At 41.3% G+C, this 25,862-nt stretch overlaps 1 protein-coding gene across 4 annotated transcripts; it reads right to left on the reverse strand.

Moving 5' to 3' along the window:
* Positions 1-364: 364 nt before the first annotated feature.
* LENG8 (leukocyte receptor cluster member 8) lies at positions 365-25,355 on the reverse strand. 4 transcript variants are annotated; one of them, XM_083162694.1, is made up of 16 exons: positions 25,198-25,355; positions 22,162-22,231; positions 21,063-21,219; positions 20,656-20,754; positions 15,267-15,377; positions 13,247-13,493; positions 12,453-12,627; positions 12,113-12,298; positions 10,522-10,788; positions 10,193-10,330; positions 8,755-9,046; positions 8,250-8,351; positions 8,079-8,147; positions 7,700-7,829; positions 7,387-7,594; positions 365-1,965 (listed from the first exon to the last, which is right to left on the reverse strand). In XM_083162694.1, exons 2-16 carry the CDS (start codon positions 22,197-22,199, stop codon positions 1,803-1,805), a joined length of 2,382 nt encoding a protein of 793 aa, XP_083018820.1. In that variant the 5' UTR covers positions 22,200-22,231; positions 25,198-25,355; the 3' UTR covers positions 365-1,802. The 4 variants fall into 4 exon arrangements, with proteins under 4 accessions (XP_083018820.1, XP_083018819.1, XP_083018818.1 ...); XM_083162693.1 differs by having other exon boundaries at positions 12,113-12,301; XM_083162692.1 differs by having other exon boundaries at positions 20,656-20,757.
* Between the last annotated feature and the right edge of the window lie 507 nt (positions 25,356-25,862).

The raw sequence follows: 25,862 nt of genomic DNA on the forward strand, positions 1-25,862 counted from the left end.
AGTGGTTAGCATTACTGCCTCACAGCACTGAGGAAATGGGTTCCATCCCCAACCATGGCCCTAAATGTGCAGAATTTGTATATTCTCCCTGTGCTTGCGTGGGTTTACTCTGGTTTCCTCCCACAATCCAAAAATATACTGGTAGGTTAATTGTCTTCCAACAAAATTAACCCCAGAATGTCTGTGTGTACACATGGTAGGGGAATATAGATCATAAGCTTCACTGAATGTTCAAATATTCTCTCTGTAAAGCGCTGCGGAATATGTATGCGCTATATAAGAAACGGTTAATAATAATTACAAGTGTGGACATACCGCTTTTCAATATGCCTATATTTTGCCATTTTATTAAGGACAAATCAGACACTTGCAACTCAAGTTTATTAAGGGAGAAAAGAACAAACACAAAGATCTGCAAAAAAAGGAGCACCTGATAAACAACTGCTCATTGTCACACAAATACAACTTCAACATGAAATAACCTGAAGGGCTGTGTATGATGGAGTGGGGGGAGCAAAAATGAATAAGAAAAGTAAATACAGAAGAGCTGGGGAAAGGAGAGTAGAAGTAAAAGAAAATAAGATGTAAGGAGGCAAGGTTCAGACACTACCCAATATTTACCTGCTGAAAAACAGGACACAAATTAAATCAGCAAACATGGGAAAGGTGGAAAAAAAAATAAAAAATAGAGTAAGGTTAAGAAAAATAAAAAAGAAAGTAGAGGGTGGTGGTGGGACAGGGGGAGGGGTTTTGTGTAAATTAACAATTATAAAAATAAAAAAAAAATTCTTCTCACAGGCTTTGAAGTTTCAGGTAGCAAGATTCCAGAACTTTTGCAATTCCAGAATATGGGAGGACTTATCTGTATTGGCTCTTTTTGAACTTTTCTTCATTTGCAGACTTTTCTGTTAAAAATGTTCTTTAAATAAAGTCATTTTTCTTCCGCCAAGAAACTGCAGCAGCATATGAAGATTGCTTTACGTCTCCCAATCTTTTGAGTTGATATTCCTGTGTTTGAGGCCTTCTCTCCGAAGCCGCGTATGTTGGATGTCTGTGCAGCATACGGACAGAGGCTTTGTGCAAGTGAAGTAAAGAGGAAAGAAACTGAGACATTGTTAGTTTCTGATTAGAACAGGATTTACAAGTTATTACAAGAGATTTAAAATAAAAAATCCAAGTAGAAAAAACTCCTTTCGTTCACTTCAAAGGAAATCCTATTAACAAATGTACAGTTTATTGAAGAGCTATTAGAGCTTATTTACATAAATGCTAATTTGAGCTGAAGTTTGAGAATATTTTGACTAAGTATTAAATCTAAATGGTGTAAAGACCACCCAAAGCCCTTCTATTGCACTGCTCATGGTCCCACAAGTGCTTTGAACACAAAGGTCTTCTACAGAGCTACAATACATATGCAGCCATATTTACACATTCGCGTGTGCTTGTCTTTCACCTCAGCCAGAACATTTGTACCTAATACGCGTGTGGCTAATAGAACAAAATGTCTTCTTATATAGAGTCGCAGCTTTAGAGCCAATCAATGGTGAAAACACTATAAATATATATATATACAAAATGTGGTACTTTTTACCAACAGAGCACAGAAAGTTACAACACCTGTAACGGCTCTTTGAATGCTATTCTGGTAAAAACCAATAGCCGACCAATATGCTATGATCTTGAAGTGTTAGATTCCAAACACTTAGGAAACAAGTGTGGCTTTTTGCATACACACACAGTGTGAGCTTTAAACATGTGTTGTAAAACACATTCCTTAATTAGGCTATAAAAGAGGGACTGGCTTAGAAGTTTGGCAAGACCGCTAAGCTTTGCTTGCAGTCAATCTTGCTGTCGTCGTTCCCTGCAAACACAAGAGACAGAGAAGCCAGGAAACTCTGGCACTCCTCCTCATTCTTGAAGGCCAACTCTGACTGTATGTAGGAAACTGCGAGCACCGGCCGATAACTATAGAAATCGAACAAAAAAAAAAAAAGTAGTGGGGGAAAAGGAGCAAAGAAAAGAAAAGTTAGAACCGTAATTACATTTCATTCAGCCACCTGAAATAAAAAATTAGGATTTGGTAAATAAAGAAACCCCAGAACACCATACCCACCTTTAGTAAAACCACAAATAGGGGTATATTAACACAACTAAGCAAATGCTGTTCTATTTAAAGCAGCAATCCCATTTTTTTTACTTAAACAGACTATTTTTTTCATCACATATCTATCACTTTTGCATAAGAAGAAAAAAAAAAAAAAGGGAAATGATTCATTATAGATCAGAGAAGTATGTAAAAGTAAAGGTCCCCGTGCACTAGTAAGATTTGGTCCGATTTGACCCGATTCCGACGGATCGGGACGATAAACTGGACCAAGTCTCGTGTTTTCTCGGGTCCCATGCGTATCAGATCGGAGACTGGAGGTCGGATGGGCTGCACATAAGAAAAATCTGTGCAGCCTGGAGCCAGGTAGGGGATGGGACAAAGAGTAGCGGGCGGGGGAGCAGAGGCAAGTGGACGCTCAGGGAGCCGGGCGGCAGTATTCGCGGAAAGCTGGGCAGGGGAGCCAGCTGCAAAAAACAAATACAAATGAATGGGAGGCGGTCGATTAGGCCATGTATGGGGTCTTAATATTTTACAGTGCTCAAAGGGTGTATATATATATATATATAAAAAAAAAAAACATTAAGTGATTGCCACTTAAATATTAAACATCTGGTGTAGATGTATTAAAGTTACGTTATGAATTTGGGGGGGGGTGGGGGGGGGGTGGGGTGTGGTTATGGAGTGGTATCAGTGCCAGAAAATTTATAAATTCTCAGTAGCAATGACTGTTTTCTGATAACTGCAAGAGTTGTTGCCCATTCACCATAGTAGGGACAGCACACCGAACAAACCAATTCTTGGCTAAAGAGGCATCCAGTTGGAAGTCCAGGGTCCAGTGCACAGGACTAGGACATTCTACAGTACTTCTACTCATAATACAGTCATGTACCATAGCTATCATTGCAGGCTACATAAAAAAAATAAAAATTCTAGTATGGGAGGATAACTAAGGCATTTACCCATTAATTGCAATATAACATTTATAGGGAAGGCTACTTTAAATATTTAATAACAAACAACTGGGGTAGAGGTCTTAAAGTAGAGTTATGGGGAGACACTTCTCCCCTATGTATGAATGAAAAAGATAGCACAATGATGTGACGAACAATGTATTACTGGTCAATAGGAATGACCATTCTGATTTCGACAGCCATTGACTATAGCAGGGACAGCTCCCTCACTGGCTGGTGGTTTTGGGATCCACAGGAGATCTCATGATAGTTGTGAGATCTTGTGCATGCCCAGACAAACAGAAAACACATCAACACTGAAAAGTGGTGGTGGTGCAGGAGGAGTTTGTCCCTCCCCAAGAGTGTGGCATTTCAGCATCTCCTCACAAGAGTATGTTAATATATCATTCAAAAATACATAGATAACTAAATTCCTGGTTCTCAAATGAGGAGATGAAGACATCATTTGTTGGGAAAAGAAAGTGGAACAGATTATTAGAATATGGCAAGGTCATTACAAGGTGCACGTTCCTATAATGTATTTAAAATCTAAAAACATGAAAAATGACATAGTAATGTGGTCACCAAAAACAAAAAAGAAGGTTCTTTGGTACCAAGATAGAAAACCTCTCGTATGCTACGAAGAATATATCTTTTTATAAGAAGTTATGGGTTCTCTAAATTGAGCTTTAAATTCGAATAAATAGTAAAAAAAAAAAAAAAAAGTACCTCTAAAGACCACCTGCTGTCTAGAATAATTCCTAGAACTCACAAAACCAAAAAATGAAATAGTCTCAAGTAGCAACTAGAGGTCTACCCACATAACATGCGCATTCTGTTACTAAGCTCATCTCACTCAGACATAGCTTGCATCATGAAGCACACTTCGCCAGGCAGCATTACTTTTACATATTCGGTTTGAGTTCTTAGCATGCAGAATTACAGCAGACTATGGGGGGCATGTAATCTGCTGCCGCTATTTCAGACATGGGAAATAGCAGCGGCTCCTTATTCAATGCTGTCTTTAGAACGGGCTTAACTTAAGAAGCTGTTGGGCGTATTCTGCCGATAATGCCCGTGGATTGTTGCATTCCTGGCCGCAGATCGACAATCCACGGCCGGTTTCGCGGCCACTCCCCCTTTGCGCCGAGCGGCAGGCAGAATATTGAATCCCATCTATCATTCTGCAGTCGATCAGACCGCAAACAGACCAGGATCATGGCTGTCGGCGGGGATCTTCAGCCGTGATCCTGGATTGCATACCCCCCTATGTGATGGTAATTAAACGAACAGCTTGGTTTTAATAGTACCATTTCAGTAGCTATACTCTGTTGGTTTCTAGGTATAAACCAGACTTTGCCAAACTTGGTCCTTAAGGCACTCCAATAGTGCAGGTTTTAGTGACATTACGATGGTTCATTTAAAATAACTGATATGTATCAACTGTGTATGATAAACCGTGTATGATATTAGTAGTAGAAATATAGTTGTGGTATTTATCCAAATATATTTGATATTTTACACCAGGGATGGGGATTCAGCCCTCCAGCTGCTGTTGAACTACACATTCTAGCATGCTTTGCAACAGTTTTAGCATGGCCAAATCCCAAAACTGTAGCAGGGCATGATGGGATGTGTGGTTCAACAACATCTGACGGGATAAAGGTTCCCCATCCCTGTTTTACACAATAAACCCTTAAAAGGCATATTTAGTGCCCTTAATCAACCCCTAAACCCCAGCAATGAAATAAATAATTCTGGAACAGATATTGATAGCCAGATGTATCAAGCTTCAAAAAGTGATAAAGTGGCCAATCAGCTGCTACCTGTCATTTTTCAAACCCAGTCTGCGATATGACATTTAGTAGCAGATTGGCTGGTTTTTTATCACTCTCCACGTTTTCACTTTTTAAAGCTTGATACATATGGCAAAATATCCCTTACCTGAAGACAAACTTTCTATAAATAAAAATATATACCAGCACCAATACAAATGACATAATAGAATGGTTTGTAACATTAAGGTGGCAATACATCTACAGATCGATTGTCAGATTGGACTGGGTGGAACAAAAACCTGGTAATATCTGAATGACAGTTTTTGGCAGTTTTCCAGCATTTCAAAGCAAATGGTCAACAATCATTACCCTCATCAATTACCAGGATTTTGTTCCAACCAGCCCAATCTGACAATCGATCTGTAGATGTATGGCCAGCTTAACACCTATTATCACAAAAGGTGTTGTCATCATTGGATGGATAGTCACCGTTAAACTCTCAGCATAGTCAAAAGTCAATCGGTGCCAATATTTCCCGACAGGGGAAATATCAGCACTCACCTATTCAATGCCATCGTTAAAGACTGCATTGAAGGCAGTCAGATCTGACTTTTTTAAAGTCATATCTGTGTGGTCACAAAGCCATGGATTGTTGAATTCATGGCCGGCTTAGGCGATACAAAACTGTGTTGGGAGAATAAAATACCATGCCAGAAGCAAGGCAAGCGTAGCAAGTCATGCAAGGGGACGTGGTGCTACATTTCGGTGTCCATGTTGACACGACATGTGCAGACAGATGGTATTTCATTCCCTACCATCCACTAGGGCGTGGTGGGAGTATAAAATCATGTGCAGAGCTTAGCAAGGCACCATGCTCGAAGCATGGCGAGTGCAGCGAGTCAAAAACAGTGGAAAACCCCATGCCGACATTTTGACTGTCGACCTATACCATGTCGACCTAATGCCATGTTGATCTAGACCCATGTCGACCAAATTATCCCAACCCATCATGCCTGCCAATTTACTCCTTTGAGTTTTCACTGAAGCGATTTGGATATCATGTGCAGGATCTAAAAGCTCTATTTAATTATATATTTATTGTGGCCTATACTTAAAATAAAATATTTGTTACATTGCCAACCATCCTATTATAGTCATTTTCTATATACGCTGGTTTATGCTTTTATTTTCCAGGCTTTAGGGGATTGACAAACCCCACACCAACTACTAGACAGTGCACCCTAATATTTAAGAAACCGTTCTAGAGCTTTTAATATGAAAAGAAAAATCCTCTGTAAATGTAACTCAGTGGGAGGTGTTGGTGGTGCCTAAACTTTAGATTTGTATAATATGGGTATACTACCCACTTCACTGCTGTGTACGATATCTAGGTTATGTATAGTTTACAGTTTTGATCACCTAAAAAACAAACCATCCCAAACTATAAGTAGACTGACCAGCATTCATTTAGTATTGTTTTGGTATGTAATCTGAGTAGGTTTGGCACTGCAAACATCATGCACTTTAGAATGTGGGAAAATGTAAACCAAATACTCAATAGTCACAAACAAACTAAGGTGCACTTTAGTATTCTAACCAAAGTAGTGTTCATTCTAGCACCCGCCATCTTTGAAAAAACCATGCAGTTCCTGTTCCCTGCCTGGGGTGTCGCTGTCTGCTGTGGTGTTTCTTGCACAGGTCTGGTTTGCGGGATGCAGTTAAGATCCCGGCGTTCAGAATCCCGACGCCGGAATCCCGACCTCCGAAATCCCGACACTTTCTCCCTTCGGGGGTGTCCACGACACCCCTGGAGGGAGAATAAATTAGTGTGCCGAGCGTAGCGAGGCACCGGGCCCGCTGCGTGGCGAGCGCAGCGAGCCCGCAAGGGGGGGCGATCCACGTCCCCCCCCTTGTCGGGATTTCGGCGGTCGGGATTCCGGCGTCGGGATTCTGAACGCCGGGATCCCGACCGCCGGGATTCAATATTGAATCCCTGGTTTGCATATCAGTGCCGATATACAGATCACACTGCTAGAAGCACTACAGCAGACAGCGACACCCCAGGCAGGGAAGAGGACCTGCATGGTTTTTCAAAGAAGGCGGGTGCTAGAATGAACACTACAGTATGGTATAATAAACAAGCTAATCATGTTAAAACCATATCCGACATACATTACCATTTCTGCTATCTCAAAACAGTAACAAACAATTGGATTTGATAAATCACTTCTGTTTTGTTGCACTTACCTTCAGCATGGGTGGGGGGAGAGAACACTTACAGTATGTTTTGTTTTTACAGCTAATCTATCTTTTATATTAAGATACATTCGTTAAAAGTAACTACTGGTCAATACATTTGTATGACCTCTTCAGTATATGCAGGTTCTTGTTCCCTTTGTTATCTGAAATCCTACCATTTGTTTATACACCCATTTGCTGCAAAGGTATATATGGATTACCCCTTGGACACTATAGATCGCAGTACAATCATGAATGGTGATGTGGTCTGGAAGTCAGTCTATAACACATGTTCCTGCCTCATCACTGCTACCTTTTAATCATGGCCTTAAGGGCTTCCTTCCTCTCCCTTTCTGCAAACTTGTCGATGAGATACCCAGACATGCGTGGTGCTTCTCTATAATGCTTGAAGAACCGATGATAATTTGACAGTGCCCAGGCACTCCGAAGAGCGAGGGCATGTGAAACACAAGAGTCCTCCTTTAACTCTTTGGTCAAGTATGCCAGTTCTGTAGTGAGATCTGTAAAAAAAAAAAAAAAGAAAAAAAAAAAAGAGAAGACGACAGGTTAAAAGACAAACTAAGCACAAAGTTTTAGCTGAAGTCTACACCACAAGGTCTTCTTACCACCAGAGTTTTTTGTGAAGATATAATACAAAATACGATAGGCTGTAAACTCCCCAACATTTCCATGAAGATTTTCAGCATATAAAGACTTCAGCTGGGCCTGACACTGGTTGAATTCCTCATGGTCTCCCTACATACAACAAAATGAAAAATACATCAATTGCAAGCAAACTTGGCATTCATGAAAACGGAAAGGACCGATGTTACCAAAGTATGGAGAATTAAACCAACATTGCTTGGCTCCAAGAGATTTTTGATCACCTGCCACAACCTTTCCCCCTCCCGAATAAATGAAACAGTATTTTAACCTTTCTTGGGAAACAGTTACCACCCCCCCCCCCCCCCCCCCAAAAGAAAAACTGAAGGTGCAGAAACATACCTTTTCCAGCGCTATCCGTGCATGAGTCTCATATACTTCTACGGTGAACTCTGTGCGAATGCCCTGAACCTAGATTGATTTTAAAAATATGGAAAATATTTAGTCAGTGCTGGAATTATATATAGGTCACAATAAAGGTTGACCGCAAGTTGATTTTGTAGCTGTTCATACCGTTAAGTCTTGTCGGATTGATTTCAACTGCTCACAAGCAAACGCATAATCTTGCTTTTCTTTAAAATGCGCCTTTACCATTGTTAAAGATTTTCGCAAAACCTGTGAAAAAAAGCAAGGATTACAGAAGACACTAATAGATGTGTTTTTTCTTACACCGTCTTTAGATAGTCACAAACTATTTCTGTAAGTACTACGGCCCGAGATGGGAAAAACTAACTGTATTTAACCCAAATTCTAGAATATATGACATCACACAATCTTACAGTGCCTATCTTCCAATGTTTCTGTTCAGGATGATTTTATATAGATTACGAATTGAGAAGGAATTTTGTGCTGTATAAATCACAAAATTAGGAGAAGAGAATAGCGAACATTAATTTGTACAAACATTTACAGGATAAAACGCTTGTCAGAGTATCCGATTGCAATACAGTTACTGACATTGCACCTCTAGTTAGAGAAAAGGAAAACAATATTTTGTAGATAAAGAACAGAATCTTACTGGAACTGATCTAACAGTTGAAGGGTCAGGAGCACAAGTCAAACGTAAGTAATGTTTGGTAATGTCTTGAGATGTTCCCACAATTTTGAGTTCATTCCAGTCCAGACTTTCAGATTCGCCAGGCTCCAGGTTATTTATCTGCAATACTAGAGGCTCCACGCGAAATTTTTTGGGACTGTGGCCATGTTGGAAGCGTGCTGCTCGCTTTTCCTTCTTAAAATCTTTTTCAGGGTCCTCAAAGTCCATCGGCAAATTCTTCTTGCGGTTCCGTTTGTTAAAATTATGTTCATTTCTAAAAATCATAACACGTAGAAAGATTTGCTTTAGGCGTCAAACTCAATCTATTGCACGTTTGACAAGACAATTTACAATTACTGTTTTAAGACAATGAGATGCAGTAAGCGTATCTGACTTTAGACTTTATTTTCGTTAGTGCTAGCAGGGTTAGCTTGCCAGGTGTGGTATGTTGTGCTGACAGTCTGGATTCTGTCTGGTACTCCAACAGGGGGGAGAGCACAATGAAGCCCCTTGTGGGCTCGCTGCACTCACCACGATACGGGCTCGGTGGCTCGCTCTGCTTGCCACAGGATCTATTCTCCCTTAATGGTGGGTGTGTACCCTCACAAGGGAAAATAACCCTTGTCAGTCGGAATCCCAAATATCGGGCAGTTATCTGGCACACAAACTTGCCCGCACTGTGAAAGCCAAAAAAAAAAAAATCTCTAATGGCAAGCCACCAGGGATTCCATTTAGGACCACTTGCTATATGTAAAATATATACTGGCTTTAACAATAGATAAAACTGTGCACTTAGCAATTTCATAAGTACTTGCCACAAGACTATTCCAAGCCTTGACCATGAAGTTTAGGTCCCCGAAATAGGTGTAAAAAGTTTTCACACTTCTCATTTTGCGTACAAATGGGATTTTCATACTGACCATAAAATACTTCTTTAGTTCCATTAGGGGCAGGATACCCAGGAAGATTTAATCAGAAGAGGAGGAAACAGGCCACTAAAACTTCTGATTGGTCAGGTTTTAAAGCGCCGTTAATTCAGCAAAGCTGGGTACACATTGGGCCATATTTTAAAGAATTATGCCGACTCCTATGGGACAAGTGTCAAAACTGAAAAGGCTGTCTACGGTGTATGCACAACTTCACTGAGAGCTACCGCACGTCGCCAGCAGCATCATCTGTCATCTGTAGAGGGACAAAGGAGGATAGTGCTGCCATGCTGCAAAATGAGGCATAGCCCCAGCTCCCCCTCCCCATGTGTTCACTTGTCATGGCCAGGATCAGCAGTTATGTATATACTTGCCAATGTTAGTACCCCACTGTGGAAGTTGTTAATGGGTACACATGGATGTGTCCACCCAGCTTAACAATCACGTAATGAAGGTCATAGCTGCTATATTACAGAATAAAAAGCACTGCTCACTTTCTGCCTCTCTGATTCCGTCCACGACCACGATCCACGTGTCCTCCCCGACCACGTCCCTTCTGAAAGTTTCTGCGGCCACCTGCTCGACTTTCATTTCCAGATTTTGAGCTGCTCTCAGAGTCTGAATGAGAATTACTGGAAAAAAAATAATATTTTATAATACTTCTAAATATTTATTTACAGTTTCTTATATAGCTCAGCATATTCCGTTGCGCTTTACAAATGGAAACAGTGATTAAACAAACTGGGTAGATATAAACCGACATGGAGGTAGAATAAATATGCTTGACTTATTTCCTAACAAGACACGGAAGCACATTTCTTACCTACGGTGATATCTTTTGTGAGGCGAAGATGACCTAGATCTCGACCTAGAACCTGTGCTTGAAGAGGAGCTGGATTCTTGCATAAAAACATTCCTGTTTCCAAACCGTGTTGGAAAGCTGCTGCCACGGCCTCTTAGGGTACTGTTGCCACTATTGCTGCCACCACCACGTGTTGACTGTGTCACAGTTATGGTGCTTCCACGGGTAGACTGCAAGGTAGTTGCTTCCCAGCGCTTTTTCTTTGGACTTTCCTTTACACTTTCCTTACTAAAATTTAGAAAATTAAAACGTGATGTAAAAAAAAATAAAAAAACATGCTTCATTAGGAATAGAAAAAACCCCACAGAAAACAAAAAGGGATTGACATAATTTAAGATGACCATACCAGGAGAACAATTTCAGGCCCAAACGCATGGTGCCGTGGGTCGAGAGATGGATCGTATAATCTTGAGTACTGCACATGGTCTGAAAATGCTACGAACAATCAGTAAGCTGGTAGTCTTATGTCAGTTACACATATACGATCTATCATGTGTCTGGAAGCTGCCGGGGAGTTCAAGGAAAATCGTTACTCAGATCGTGGTCGTTCTAATGAATGGTAAGATTAAGAAAGGCTAAATCCTAAAATCAGGCATTATACAGGAGAAAACCATCACTGTATCCAGTACTTTAAGGAAATATTGCCATAATGCAGCAAACAATATATCCAAGTCCCAAGGGACTTAAACTGGCAATACATCAGCACGATATTCCATCCCAAATGCATGATTTTGACGGGTCGTGCGATGCATTGTGTGCAAATTGTGAGGTTTCTCTGTACGATGCGGACACGTGGGTCACAATGTGGATCCTCAGATCGTATGTGCTGCACGCAAGACCTGAAGATGCCGCTAATCATCAGTATGCTGGGAATTGCAGATGTTACAATAGATCTTATGTGAAATTACACACAACATCTATCATGGGTGTGTGAAGCTGCAGGGAAATCGTTAAGATGACTCGATTCTGTCTGATGTTGGTCTTCCTGATGTATGGTCAACTTAACACAACCTACACAATCCTGAAAGAGTGCCATGCTCTTCTGGAATCTCTTTAAAAAACATTGAACAAACTATCCTGCACAAACTGGAGACAGTGAGCCAAAAAAACCCCTAATCTTAATTCTTTAACAAAACAGGTTTTTGCGCTCCCTTTCCTGATCCCTTTGCTGTCATTTTGGTGGAAATTGATAAGATGAGAATTTTATTTCACATGGGATGTTACTATGGACAACCAATCAGATCCTATTATCTTCTAGAACAGTGATTTTCAACCTTTTTACCTTGTGGCACACTAAATAAGATTTTAAAATTGCCAAGGCACACCATGAGATCCCCACAGGGCAAAACACATTGGCCCCCACAGGAAAAAAACAAACCTATTTTTGATAATGGCTTTAAATAATCAAAAGATCATAAAGGCATCTGTTAAATGCTTAACCTAATGTTACAGCCGTTTTGTTTTACAAACCCTATTACCAGTTATCAGAAAAAGAATATTTAAACAATGTGACTGAATATTGTGAACCAAGTTAAAGGTGATTGAAATGTACCCAGGCAGTGGCTCTCTACTCCAGTCTATGGTGTAGGCAGATCCATCCTGTAATCTGGCTTGCAAGACTTCTTTGAGCAGTTTCTCAGTCCGATCTTTGTCTTCCTCGGTTTCACATGCAGTAAAGCAACGCTGGACATACTCTTTCATAGCTTGAGGCCAGTCCTCTGGCTTTGTGGAAGGATTGCTGCTTAGGTAAAAAGCAAAAATTGAATAAAAATATGGAAAGAAATGTAAAAAACGCGGTAAGTGCCCACAATACACATAGATATTTTGGGTGTTTCAACATTCTGCCAGTAAAATAAATACTACACAAAGCAGAAAGTTCAGCAGCAGAATACCTGTGCTCGTGTGTCTTTTCCGTCACTTGCTGCTGTAACATATGGTGATGCATGCCGGCCTGACCTTGCAGACCAGCATTGTCGTTAAGTTGCTCATTTGAGGGAAAGCTCTGGTTAGACATTACAAGAGGGCGTTTCTGGATGTTAAACTTCAGGGCTCCAGAGCCAGGAGCCTCTGTAAAAGACAAGTGGGGAAGCATAAGAAAACTGCAATAAACACACGAAGATTAGAAACAACTGGCATTACATGTGATGTTGTGGGTACTAATGTTCCCACTTAGCGCGTTTCGCAGGGCGCCTGCCCTTTTTATGAAGTTTTGAATGCGCCCTGCCCCCCATGATCATTACCAAATATTTGCTGAGGGAGAAGCTACTGGATGGCAGGCGAGAGGAGCGAGAGGATTTCCATCCTGTGTCAGATTTCTAAACTCCTGCCTTAGCCACTATATCCCATGGTGTCACTGCCACCCATTTAGAGAAAGCAAGGGTCCTCAAACTATTCTGCTCTGGGACCCCATAAGACAAATATAATTACAGGACACCATCAAGTTACTGCAGGTGGTCATCACAGCATTGTGGAGGCACAAAATAATGAGTCTCTAAAGTATCAGAACAGCTTTTTCAGACTCCTTGAATCATTGACCGAAATGAGAAAAGTCATCAGCCTGATAGTCAGCAACATGGAGTCGCGTACCCATGCTGAGAAGGTCGGGACCCACAGTTTGAGAACCGCTGGGATAAAGCAAAGCATTAAATGCATTTAATATTGCACTAACAGCAGATGTTTAACTTACGTTTCATTCGATTCCACAGTTGTCCTTTCTTTGGTTTGGGACCTTCATTATAGGAATGCTGATTGTAATTGCTGGTATTTGTGGATAAGTGCTGCTGTGAGGCTTGGTTGCCTGTAGATGCTCCTTGTGGACAGGACTGTGGTAAACTATGACTGACATGATGTGATGCAGATTGGTTGTTCAGGGCAGAAACTTGTGACTGAACATTAGAATAAGGTATCCCATCTTCCATGCCAGGAACAGGAGGCTAAAAAACAATGACATTTTGCCAAAATAAACATATGTACTATATTACATCCATACAGGTTGAACCTCCCAAATGACAGTAAGGAAGTAAATTGCATTATATACCGTGTTCATTTTTTAAATGTATTTTTAACTCTAAGCAGTGCCATTTGTGTCTCCTATAACTCAATGTGGCGATTGCCAGACTGCGCAGGGGATATGCAGGTGCATTATTGCCATTCACAGGGCAGGTGTATGTGCCATCAGCTGCAAGGTCATTCGTGCAAAAACATGGGGTGAGATTTAATAGGATGAGTAATTCAGAAAGTGAGAGAATTGGTAAGAAAGTTCCAGTTTTTTTAAGGTGCCAATCATTTACACTGCTAAACCAGTGTGATTTTGCAGTGTAAATGATTGCCGCTTTAAAAAAACCTGGAGATTTCTCACCAAATCTCTCACTTTCTGAATCTTCCATCCCATTAAATCTCACCCATAGTGTTTGAGTCACAACTGCATAGCCATAATATTATCACTAGTGATTTATATAGCACAAACATTTTGCAGCGCTTTACAGAGAATATACCAACACAACCCCGAATGTTCCTAATTTTTGTGCACGCAATTGCAAAGGAATTTGCTATGGTTTCAGCTTTACTTTACAACGTTAGTGGTTTCGTAGCCTAGTAATTGCATTTCCTTATAAAATGAATTAGGCCCTGTTAGAACTTTATAATAGAACTAGAAAAGTGAAATACATCCTGGAGTGTAATAAAAGGAGAAATGAGAAACCACCCACTCCACACTAAAATAAAAAGATGAATAAAAAAAAGAAAAGAAAACCTCAAACAGTATTTCCATAGTTCTCAGAATCTTTTATGTATATGCAAATCAAGGGATGAGCTCAGCATTTCCAGCGTTCACTATAGTGTTGCCGGAATACAGCCAATTAGGATGCAGGCATCAGAATCATAACTTCCGGTGTCCCGAAGGAAGTATACCGGGGCTCTGTAGCCTCAGGCTGGGAACGGGGGTATTATGTTTCAGCATTGTTGGTCAGGGCAACTTAAGGTTGGGTTGTATTCTGACCGCCGGCATTTCAATTACTACCATCCGTATGTATTCTATAAAAAAACGCTGCCAAGGCCTCTTACCTCACCATGTGTGTGTGGGAAAACACCAGAGAATGAAATTTCTTAATCTAATTAAATATAAAACAGTGGTCAGGGAACTCGGTCCTCATTACCCCACACAGTGCATATTTTGCTGGTAACCCAGCAGGTGCACATGTGTACTAATTAATCAGACGCTTATTATTATTATTATTATTATTATTATTATTATTATTATTATTAAGGTCCGCAGGTGGAGTTAATTATTTCACTTGTGATTCTGTGAAGAGACCTGCAAAAAAAAAAAACACTGCGTGGGGTAATGAGGACCGAGTTCCCTGACCACTGCCATAGCGTGCAAAGACTTGGGGCCACCATAGATTCAGAGAAAAGTAAAATCCTGTTTTATCATATATCCACTTAGGAGGACATTGGTACCTTGGGGACATCCCAAATGTGCCTCTACAGGAGGGTATGTTTACATTCTTTGGCCAGAACAGAACTCAAAATTTATGTATGTATAGTATCTAAACAAAGGAGTCTCTGCAGACCAAGGAACCAGGGTCATCCAAGAGGATAAATAAGAATCGTAATTAAGGCATTAAACCATGAGTAAAACACAAATACAGGTCATTATTCATGCAAAAAGCAAAGATGCGCGGTAGGATAAAAGGACATTAACACACCTGATTTAGACTTCCCTGGTGCTGGGAAACTCCTTGGGTTTGTGACGCAGGTGTTTGGTAACCGTTAGACATCCCATACTGCCCAGGATTACCATATCCACCGTACATATTCTGCAAATGCAGGATTTAATTAGTTTAATACCCAACACTACAGGATCTTACCAAAATTCCAATTTTGTTATACTCATCTAGTTGTAATCGGACAGGTCTCAAATACAGCAAGAGGACAACAAGGTTAAGCAAAACAGATAAAAAGAATAATAATCTATTGAAAAGTGAGATAAGAATACAAAATAAAGGTGTTAAATTGTGTGCGTTTATTGTGCACAGTCTAAAGATTTAAACAAAGAAAAAAAAGTAAGTTTGCATACGGTGTTCCAAATATCTGGTTTTAGCAGGGCAGAGCCCCTGGCTGTTTTGTGGACCAGAAAACGCACCTATCGCCCTTACAGAGAATCACGCTGATCTCAGGACAAGAGCTATGTGCGTCTGTCTCCCCATCTGCAGTTTTTGGTATTTCAACTTTGGGATCCAAACAAATCCACAGCCTCTATCTGCCTCTGCAACAACCTGGTCATGTGAGGATTGCACATGTTTGGGGGGACACTGTGCCCTCGTTGATTTGCCACACTAGTCATGGAATGGCATATACTGCGCAGAGTTATATTATAAATTGGCGCACTAATGTACATGTTATACATTTGAGGCATTGCTTGAGGCAACCAATTTAAAGTGTGCCATTCACATTTAATAAGGATTAATACCTATTTAAAAATGGACAGTCAGTTGCTGTGCAAAATTTTACTTTCCTAGACAATTAAGTGGCAACATGCTCTGCGCAAGATTTTTGATGTTGCATAGGTTAAGCTCTGTTGTGTGCGTTAAGTGTCTGTTAAGTGTGTAGTGTAAAGTGTGAGGAAATATTAATAAGAATATTGGAGATATCCCGAAGATCCTTCTTCTGATCTGACTCCCTTCTGTCCTCTACAGGTAATTGGATTCATACTCCTAACATCCCTGCATAGTGACATTTGTTTTTCTGCTGTAACACATCCTGCTGGTAATTGGATTCATACTCCTAACATCCCTGCATAGTGAATAACTTACATTTGTATTTGTTTAGTCTGTATTTGGGCAGAAAAGGATATTGTATTAGTGGGGGGGGGGGGGGGGGGGGGGGGTGTATTGGACATTACCTATTCACACTTTGTAGCAAACCTTTTGCTGTTGGTGGGGCTATCAATTAAGGGCCAGACACAGGTCTGAGACATTTCTATTTAATCTGAACGGCTGTTTGCCGTGTTGTGTGCAGTGTAAATTGTGATGAAATATTAAGAATATTGGAGATATCCCAGAGATAAACAGGAGAGGACAGGAGGACACTCATCTACCTTCTGATATCACCCAAACATACTTCTATCAGCATACAACAGTGAGCTAAGGACTTCACCACCTCCAACACATTCTAAATGCACAGCCCTCAACAAGCTCCCTGTCTGCAGGTCTCAAGACCTATGCTCATAGCCAGTACTTTGTTAATTGTGCTCTGTTTGTGTTTTTTTCTGTCACTGTTATGTCTAGTTTTGTATATCCTGTATTGTTAAGTGTTCTATATGTACGGCGCTGCGTACCACTTGTGGCGCCTTATAAATAAAAATGTAATAATATGGTAGGCTTACATAGTGGATTTTCTGCAAGGTAAAATGTTTGAAGTAGGAATCTGTCGCAATAGCTCAAAACACTGGCATACCTTGTGTATCACTTCCAACTAAGCAATATCTAAGAGCAGGTAAAGCACCCAGCCATCAAAAAATAAAAGCAGAAAAAAACACAGGGTGTAACACAAGAAGTTTTTAGCTTTTTGGGTATTCTAATGCAGAGTTGTGTAGAAGGGAAGAAATTCCTAGTAAAATGCTGCACAGGGTGCGTTTATTATAACATCAGTAATCCGTATTATGCAAAGCCAAAAGTAGTGCATGGTATCATGCCAGGGACTACTGTGTATTGCATGGCTAATTCACTGGGTCCAGCTCGTATCTGCTAGAACCCATTATATAGGATTCACAAAAGTGGTTAGCCCAGATCTAAGTTACAATTTTTTTTTATAAAATTAGTTGCTACCATTATCAGCATGTAGGTTAGTGTGTGATTCCACAAGGCACACTGGAGACTGTAGACACATATGGGTATAGACTGGATAGCGAATGGGAGCTGACACTTTATGAAATCCAAACGTATGCAGGCTCCTTCCTCTCTATCCTACACCAACCCTCAATTTAAGAAACTCAGCTGAACTGAGACGGAACAGAGGAAAAGGAGAGAAACGACATACACACAAGATCCAACAAATAAACCTAAACTAGAACAGCAGCAGACAGGAAAGCAATGCTGGGTGAGTTTAGTGCCCCTTGTAGAATCAGATTTATCATAAGTACCAATATACAATTATCTCTTTCATCCAACAGGGGTTCCAAAGTTTCCCCAGTAGGTGGGAGAGCGCTGAGGAACCTGTAAAACAAGACTGCCAAAGCGCAAAGCCTAAACAGCAAAAGTATAAAATGTGTAAAAACATGCAGAAGTGAGCACTGTGGACCATGTAGAATAGAATAGAATCAACTTTATTGGCCATGTGTGCTTGCGCACACTAGGAATTTTTTGTGGATTACAGTGCAGCATCAAGCAGGGATGAAAAGGGGGGGAGGGAGACATTACATATATTACATAAAGACATTACAAGCATTTAATTTCTAGCTACGACTATGGTGGTCAGGTCATAAAGTAGGGACACGTTGTTTGGCTGTTGATATTGGGATTGCATTCGCTTTGATTGGATTGTTCAGGTGATGGACGGCTAACGGAAAGAAGCTTCTTGCGGATCTGGACGTTTTGACGGGGATGGACCTGAACCGTCTTCTGGATGGTAGGATGTCGAACAGGTTGTGACCAGGATGCAGCTTCTCGTTTGCGATCTTCTCAGCCCGTTTCCTTACCCTGGATGAGAACAGATCCCTTATCGGGGGGAGGTCGGTCCCTATGATCCTTTCCGCAGTCTTCACTACCCTCTGCAGTTTTTGTTTGTCGTTCTCGCTTGCGCCACCGTACCAGATTGTAATCGAGGAACATAAGACAGACTCCACGATGGCGGTGTAGAATACGCACAGCAGCTCCTGTGGGATGTTGAATTTCCCGAGTTTCCTCAGGAAGAACAGGCTCTGTTGGGCCTTTTTGATGTTTGTGGTTATGTTTAATCCCCATCTTAGGTCACTGGACATGGTTGTCCCTAGGAATTTGAAGGAATCAACCCGCGACACCACTGCGTTGGCTATTGTTAGTGGGGCTAGTGCATTTGTTTTTTTCCTGTAGTCGACCACCATCTCAACTGTTTTGGTGGGGTTTAGATCGAGGTTGTTGCTGCTGCACCACTGTGTCAGCTTCTCCACTGCATGCGGTCTCGTCACCATCCTTGATTAGGCCGATGATAGTGGTGTCATCTGCGAATTTGATGATTTTCACTGACTGCTCAGCTGAGGTGCAGTCATTCGTGTAGAGAAAGAAGAGCAGAGGGGAGAGGACGCATCCTTGGGGGGCTCCAGTACTGATTGTTCGTGTGCTGGACGAGAAGGCGCCGGCTTTGACCACCTGTTCCCTTGCTGTTAGAAAGTACACTATCCATAAACATATTGATCCTGGGACTCCTAAGGAGAGGAGTTTTGGCTGCAGAACGATAGTATTAAATGCTGAGCTGAAGTCCACGAATAGGACTCTTGCATAGGTGCCTTTGTAGCCGCACAACAAAAATCGCAGCCCAGGACATACCCACAGCACACATCTAATACAGTGAAACAAAAGCAGGAGGTTGCTGAGAATTGCTGAATTAGGCCTGAATGGCCAACATTGTACGAACAATGCATCAAACTGGGTAGAGCATGAACTACAACTAAAGAAGAAGGCACTCTGAAGTCTTCCTTCAAAACAAGCAAACTTATTGTGGTCCCTATTTGGAAGGCAGACACAACCTTAGGCAAGAAAGATGCATACGTCAGAAGCTCTGCCCTAACTTCCTGAAATAGGAGTGCTTAATTCCAAAACTCGCCGAGCTGATGCCAGGGCTAACAGGAGGACTGTATTCCAGGATAGAACTTGAGGTACACCTCTTCCAACAGTTCAAAGAAATAGGACTGGACAAAGTTAAGAACTAAAATGGTTCTATGCCCTATGGAACAATGGGCGGAACAAATGGTGGCTGCACTCGGAATACCCCTTGGGAAGGTCTGTACTACATAAAGGAGCACCAATAGGTGTTGAAAGAAAATAGATAAGGCAGATACAGAGATCCAAAATGGAGTACATGCATTCAGACTCAAAAAAAGCAATAAACAAGACAGACGGAAGGACCCTTCATAAAGGCTGGCCTTAACAGAAACTTCCAAAGTCTAAGCTGAAGTTGTGCAAGAGTACTGAGGAGAATTGACAAGAGGGAGGGTGTTTTATAGAAAGCAGGGGCCACGCTGTTACTCACCCTTCCAGAAAACCTCAGGGCATGAATTAGGCTGGAACGTATTTATTTACAGTTACTTATATAGCGTACACATATTACGCAGCGCTTTACAGAGTATAGTTGAACATTCACATCAGCCCCTGCCCCAGTGGAGCTTACAATCTATATTCCCTACCACATGTACACGCGCACACAGACATACTAGGGTTAATTTTTGTTGGAAGCCAATTGACCTACCAGTATATTTTTGGGATTGTGGGAGAAAACGGGAGTACCCGGAGTAAACCCACGCAAACACGGGGAGAATATACAAACTCCGCACAGTTAGGGCCATTGTGGGTATTGAACCCATGACCTCATCGCTGTGAGGCAGTAATGCTAACCATTACACCATCTGTGATGCCCCAACTTAACTGTATAAGCTCTGACAGAGGTCATTACTGTAAACCTGGACCCACTTTTCTGCTAAGTGGCAAAGGGTTCTCAGCCTGTGGCAGTCTCCTCTGCATATAGTGGAAGTTAATCAAAGATTAAAAAAAAAAAAAAAACTTGGCACAAGTGAAAAAACTAGGGGCTGATGTGGGATAGAGGAGGGGGAGGGGGGGGGGGTGGAGGAGTAGCCTGTGCACTGTTAAGATTTCTTTTAATTGCCAGCTCCAAATAGCCACCCATCTTTACAGTGTATACAGTCTCCAGTGTCCCCTAGTGGATGAACGAGAAAACAAATGTATTTCAATTAATGTTTCCCACAACTCATCAACTCCCTTCAATTACCCAATATACATTTATCCATACCATTTGCAAATACATGCAAGGGAAAATAAAATTACATAAACACAGACAATAGTTTTACAATTTTCTTGGCAATGGAAAGATGAAATATATACATACCATTGGGTAATAATAGTTGTACGCATATGGATAATTATACTGTGAATACCACTGAAAATACTGCTGCTGCATAGACGCATCCCCCTGTGATGCTGAATACTGCTAGGGAACAAATCACATTGTCAGACACTTTCACAAGAACATCACAGGTATACTCAAAATATAGATTTTAGAGACAGGATTTGATTAACAACGATAAACAAGTTGATACATATAACAGCCTTTCATACCAAGCTGTATGCATCAATTTGCAAATATCAAACTTTACACAAATTAGTGCAGGCAAATTCCTTTATTGTGAGAACATTGTTTTTGAAACTTTGCCAAAAAAGGGTATGTACCTGTCCCAATACTAAAAGTAATTTTACAGAGGCTGCTTTGATTAGTCACACTTATCAGGGCATTACCTGTGCATTAGCTTGGCCATCATTTGATTCTTTACTGGCGGCTGTAGTATTGGCCTTACTGATGCTCGCCAAAGCTTGGCGTGCTTTCTCCCATTCTGGATTCTCATGCATCGTCCCTTCTAAACCATTATCTCTGCCGGGATTGTATTGCTGACTCCTGCAAGTCATAAGAATGATAAGATATGCTTGTTAATACCCCATTCACACCATAAGCAAATTACCGGGTTAAAGCTTTTCAGGTGCTCACCCCCACCTTATCTCCCCTTGACTTTGCCACCTACTTCACATCCAAAGCGGACTTCATACCAACAGACCCCCAACAACCTGCCTTCTCCTTTCCCTAAATACCAATCCACTTCACCAACACCGACTTTTCCAGAGTATCTGGAGACAGTGATGACCCCCCCATGCCTACAAGCATGCCCTTGTCGCTGCTATTCTTTATATTAAAAAATAAAATAAAAATGCCCTTGAACCCAAAACTCTCCAACAACCGATCTATCGCTCCTACCGTTTGCCTTCACATTCAGTTATGGGTCATAGGGTCGATACCTGAAAAACCCTAACCATGAGTTTTTCAAATTTTTTGTCCCGAATTTCCACCATGTCCAAGTGTACCGCGTCCCCATATCTAGTGACTGCAATAGCAATCATCAGTGTAGTCCCGGTTCACTTAAATAGTAAATAAATACATATAAACACTCCCTGTTAAATCAGTGAGCAGGGTATAAGACAGTGATGGATAACCTGGACACTCCAGCTGTTGTTGAACTACACATCCCAACATGCCTTGCATCAGTTTTAGCATGGCCAAATAGTAAAACACTAGCAGGGCATGCAGGGATGTGTAGTTCAACAACAGCTGGTGTCAAGGTTAGCTATCACTGGTATAAGAGGACATATTGAAGAAAGGAAAGGTAGACAACGCCTTTTAATAAGCTACAATATGCCATAAGAGAAGTTTGTAATACAAAATAATGGTAAATCACACAGAATAGCAAATTAGACATTCATTTCCTCTACTCTCCTAGTACATATTTACATACTGCTTGCTTGAATTTTAACACAAACATGAAAACGATGATCGGCCTAAACTTACCATTCAGGATTCAGCTGTTCTCCAGGATTAGCAGCCATTGCAACGTTTGGGAGAAGACTTGATGTGCGCCCTATTTGTAGACAAACCAAAATTGACAATCTGAGAAATGGCAACTCAACCCACATTCACTGAAATCTTGGCAAAGTGAATAACGCTTCAAATGGTGCAATACAAGTCTTTTTCACCGCTAGGGCTATCCTATTCGGTCATCCGATAAGAAGTCACACTTCGGCCGAAAACACAGGTTCACAAGGTCACAGCTCCGTTTTCGCTGAAAACTGGGCTACTTTCAGGGGAATATCTTCGATAACCCATGGCTTGTGCTTGCTTATCAGGGCTATTAGGTTAGCCCTGGTTGAGACTATTACCTGCAATTTGACCCGGGATATAAGGAGGGTTAAATTCAGGTCCTCCTGTATATAATAGGCAACCTGGGTTTAATGTGATCATTCCGGACTCAAGATCTCAACCCCAGGTCTTACCCGGCAACACAATTTAGAAGCGGTATTCGCTTTATACAATTACAGTGGACTTGAATTTTACTAGAACATGAAACAATGAAAGGTTATTCAAACTTTTGAAATGGGATGTTTGTACTTCAACTGCGCTAATGTACTGAAACGCTGCCTAGGGTGTACGAATGTGAAGGTTCACCAACCTTCAATACAAATGGAAAACAGACAAAAAGAATCTTTACTAGAACATGAAACAATGAAAGGTTATTCAAACTTTTGACCAGTAATGTATATAAAATCCTTTAATAGAGGAGAAGAACCCTAAGTTTAAAGTACTATGAAATATGCGTACTATAGAAAAAACTGGGGGTTTAAGGTCAGATCATGGTGCGCACTACCATAAGCACCATATAAATAAGATAATTGATCAGATGGCGGTGCTGTGTGCATTGCCATCTGAGTAATTATCTTATTTATATGGTGCCAAAAGGGATACAATAAATGAATAAGCAACACAGGAAATAGTGATAGTGTTAATTCTAGCACCTGCTATCTTTGAAAACCCATGCAGTTCCTGTTCCCTGCCTGGGGTGTCGCTGTCTGCTGTGGTGTTTCTAGCACAGGTCTGGTTTGCATATCAGTGCTGATATACAGACTATACTGTGCTACTAGCACTACAGCAGACAGTGACACCCCAGGCAGGGAAGAGGAACTGCATGGGTTTTCAAAGATAGTGACTTAAAGCATACCGTCCAACTGTACCTTAGGCTAGTACAGTACCACTTTTTTTATGGCCTGTACTGACCAAAAAGAGAATTTCTACCAGGTTTCTGAGTCTCCAACTGTCCATTTAAAAGTACAGGAAAGGGGGCGTGACCATGCACCCTTTCTAAATTTTTACCGATTTCTGCTCTTCAGATGTTGGAGGGCATGCTTACAGTTGAATACAATAGAGGACAAGTACAGGGTACATAAAGTATCAGGGTGTTAGAAAAATGCAGGTTCTGGTGCCATCAAAGATGGTTTAAGAAAAGCTAGCCATATACCTAAACATTTATTGTCCGATCTGGCTGGTTGAAACAAAAATATGGTAACATGGGAGCAAGTTACAGCTGACCATTTTCTTCAAAATGCTGAAAATTTACAAAAACAGTATTTCAGATACCTAAATCTAGGTGTATGAGAAGAAAAAGCACATGAGGAAAGAGACAGCTGATCTGCAGTCTGGGTCCTTTCTCTGGGAGCGCAGACTCTGAGAAAAGCACATATGGTGCTGACGATCAGATTGGAGCTGCCCAGACAGCTGAGAGGAGAAATGCAAAGAACCCAGACCAAATACATGCTCCATTGCTTATGCAAACTGCCTTCTGGAGCAGATGATACAATGCACAGGACTCAGGCCTGATTCAGAAGTACAAGCCGTTACAGATGCCACGCAGATTGCCAATAGTTGAAAACCTGCGTAGGAGCCATTCTCTGTACATGTGTAGAACAGGGTGATTGCACCTTCTTATAGACAGGCAGAGGCCCTCTTACCTCCATGTCAGTTTGTATCTACCCAGTTTGTTTAACCACTATTGTTTCCAATTGGAAAGCGCAATGGAATATGCTGCGCTATATAAGAAACTGTAAATAAATAAAAAATATTGTGCAGCAGCAGCGCCAAGTCTGTCTGTTGTTACCCAGTTTATTTTATTACTGTCTACAATTGTAAAGCGCAATGGAATCTGCTGTGCTATATAACAAACTGTAAATAAAATAGGGGGGCAAAGATCTTAAATATTCTAATAAAAGGTAAATGCTGGGTACACACCACAATGATTTGGCCTCAATACCATAAATTTCGTCCAATTGAATTTAAGTTGGGCATGTTTTTGGCCAAACCGATTCCGATCCACGTCACCGCTGGTCGTTTTGGAGATCCTACCTACTGCAGTCAGGATTTGTAAAATATCCCTTCAACTGGGTACAGATCGTGAGCTCCAACAGATCTTGTAACCATAGTAAAGATCGTTCTGGTGTGTACCCTAAATTACAATGCTCCTCACTTGTATGGGGTGGGGGCCATATGCGCCATTAGAGGGTGCCTACACTGAGAAATTCAGGTATTCTCCGGGCGAGCAGAGCCATTGGCGCTGGTATTATTTTTATGTTGTGACGTAATTTTTGCAGGCTGTTAACTACTAGTCAGACAACAAAGATATATATAATTCATGTACGGCATGCTGATACACAGTAGACAGGACTCAGACACAGGCAAAATGCTGTAGCTCACATTCATGCACAATAACCCTAGGAAACACAGCTAGAAGGCAATGCAGTTCGTGATCCGACATTCCTTCTACACCAGTCAGGTAGCCAAGCATGTACTGTGAAGCACGAACTACAGGTCCAGGACGTGTATACCTCACAAATTCTCAAAAGCCACAGCCTGCTCCCCTACACGGACATTGATCTCATGTGAGACCAGTGACCACCACCCTATGCAAGAGAGGCGGCGTTATCGGGATCGCCACACCATGGCCGAATAACAAATCATGCCCAGAACCCGTCTCCCCGGCTTCTGTATAGTCTGCATTACCTCACGGTGCGGGCGCCCAGTTATTGTCTTCTATAACTTTTACTCAATTTCCTTTTTACTTTAAAGAAAGTAATTTATGTGAAATCCAGCCTCGGTCATCTCTTCCTCATCTCCACAAAATGTCCGACTTCCACATCCGCCCTCCTCCTGACACGGTTTTCACCCTCCTCTTCCTGTCTCCAAAATCACGCCATAGTTTGTACTGCCAGCTAATCGGAAAAGGGCGCCTCGTTTTTGATGAATGTGATTGGTTTTACAAACAATCTATTACTTTGAATGACAGTTTATTGCTCCGATGGATACAGGACTGTGCTAGGTGAAAAAAAGATCTCCCCTCCCCCTCAGTGATTATGTATAGTTTACCTAAAGTGTCGCTGAGCGGTTGATTTGCGGCCATTTTGATGGTTTCTTTGCTTTATGTTTACACAAACACAATATTTAACACTTTCTTTTTCGTATCTTCCAATACATTCTTACATGCACCGGAAATAAGAATTTGTAATGGGAAATGCACAGAATACAGTTATAAAAGGTAGAAATGTACTAAAGCAAAAAATGCTGTAAAAAACAGGGGTTTTTACTGCATTTTATGATGTACCAAAGCCCCTTCAGCAGAATTCTGAATTCCATACTGTCCCGGTTACCACAGGACCGGCCCGGGGCCG

Source organism: Crinia signifera, chromosome 19, assembly GCF_055691185.1.
Source record: "Crinia signifera chromosome 19, ASM5569118v1, whole genome shotgun sequence".
In the NCBI taxonomy this organism is placed as follows: Eukaryota; Metazoa; Chordata; class Amphibia; order Anura; family Myobatrachidae; genus Crinia; species Crinia signifera.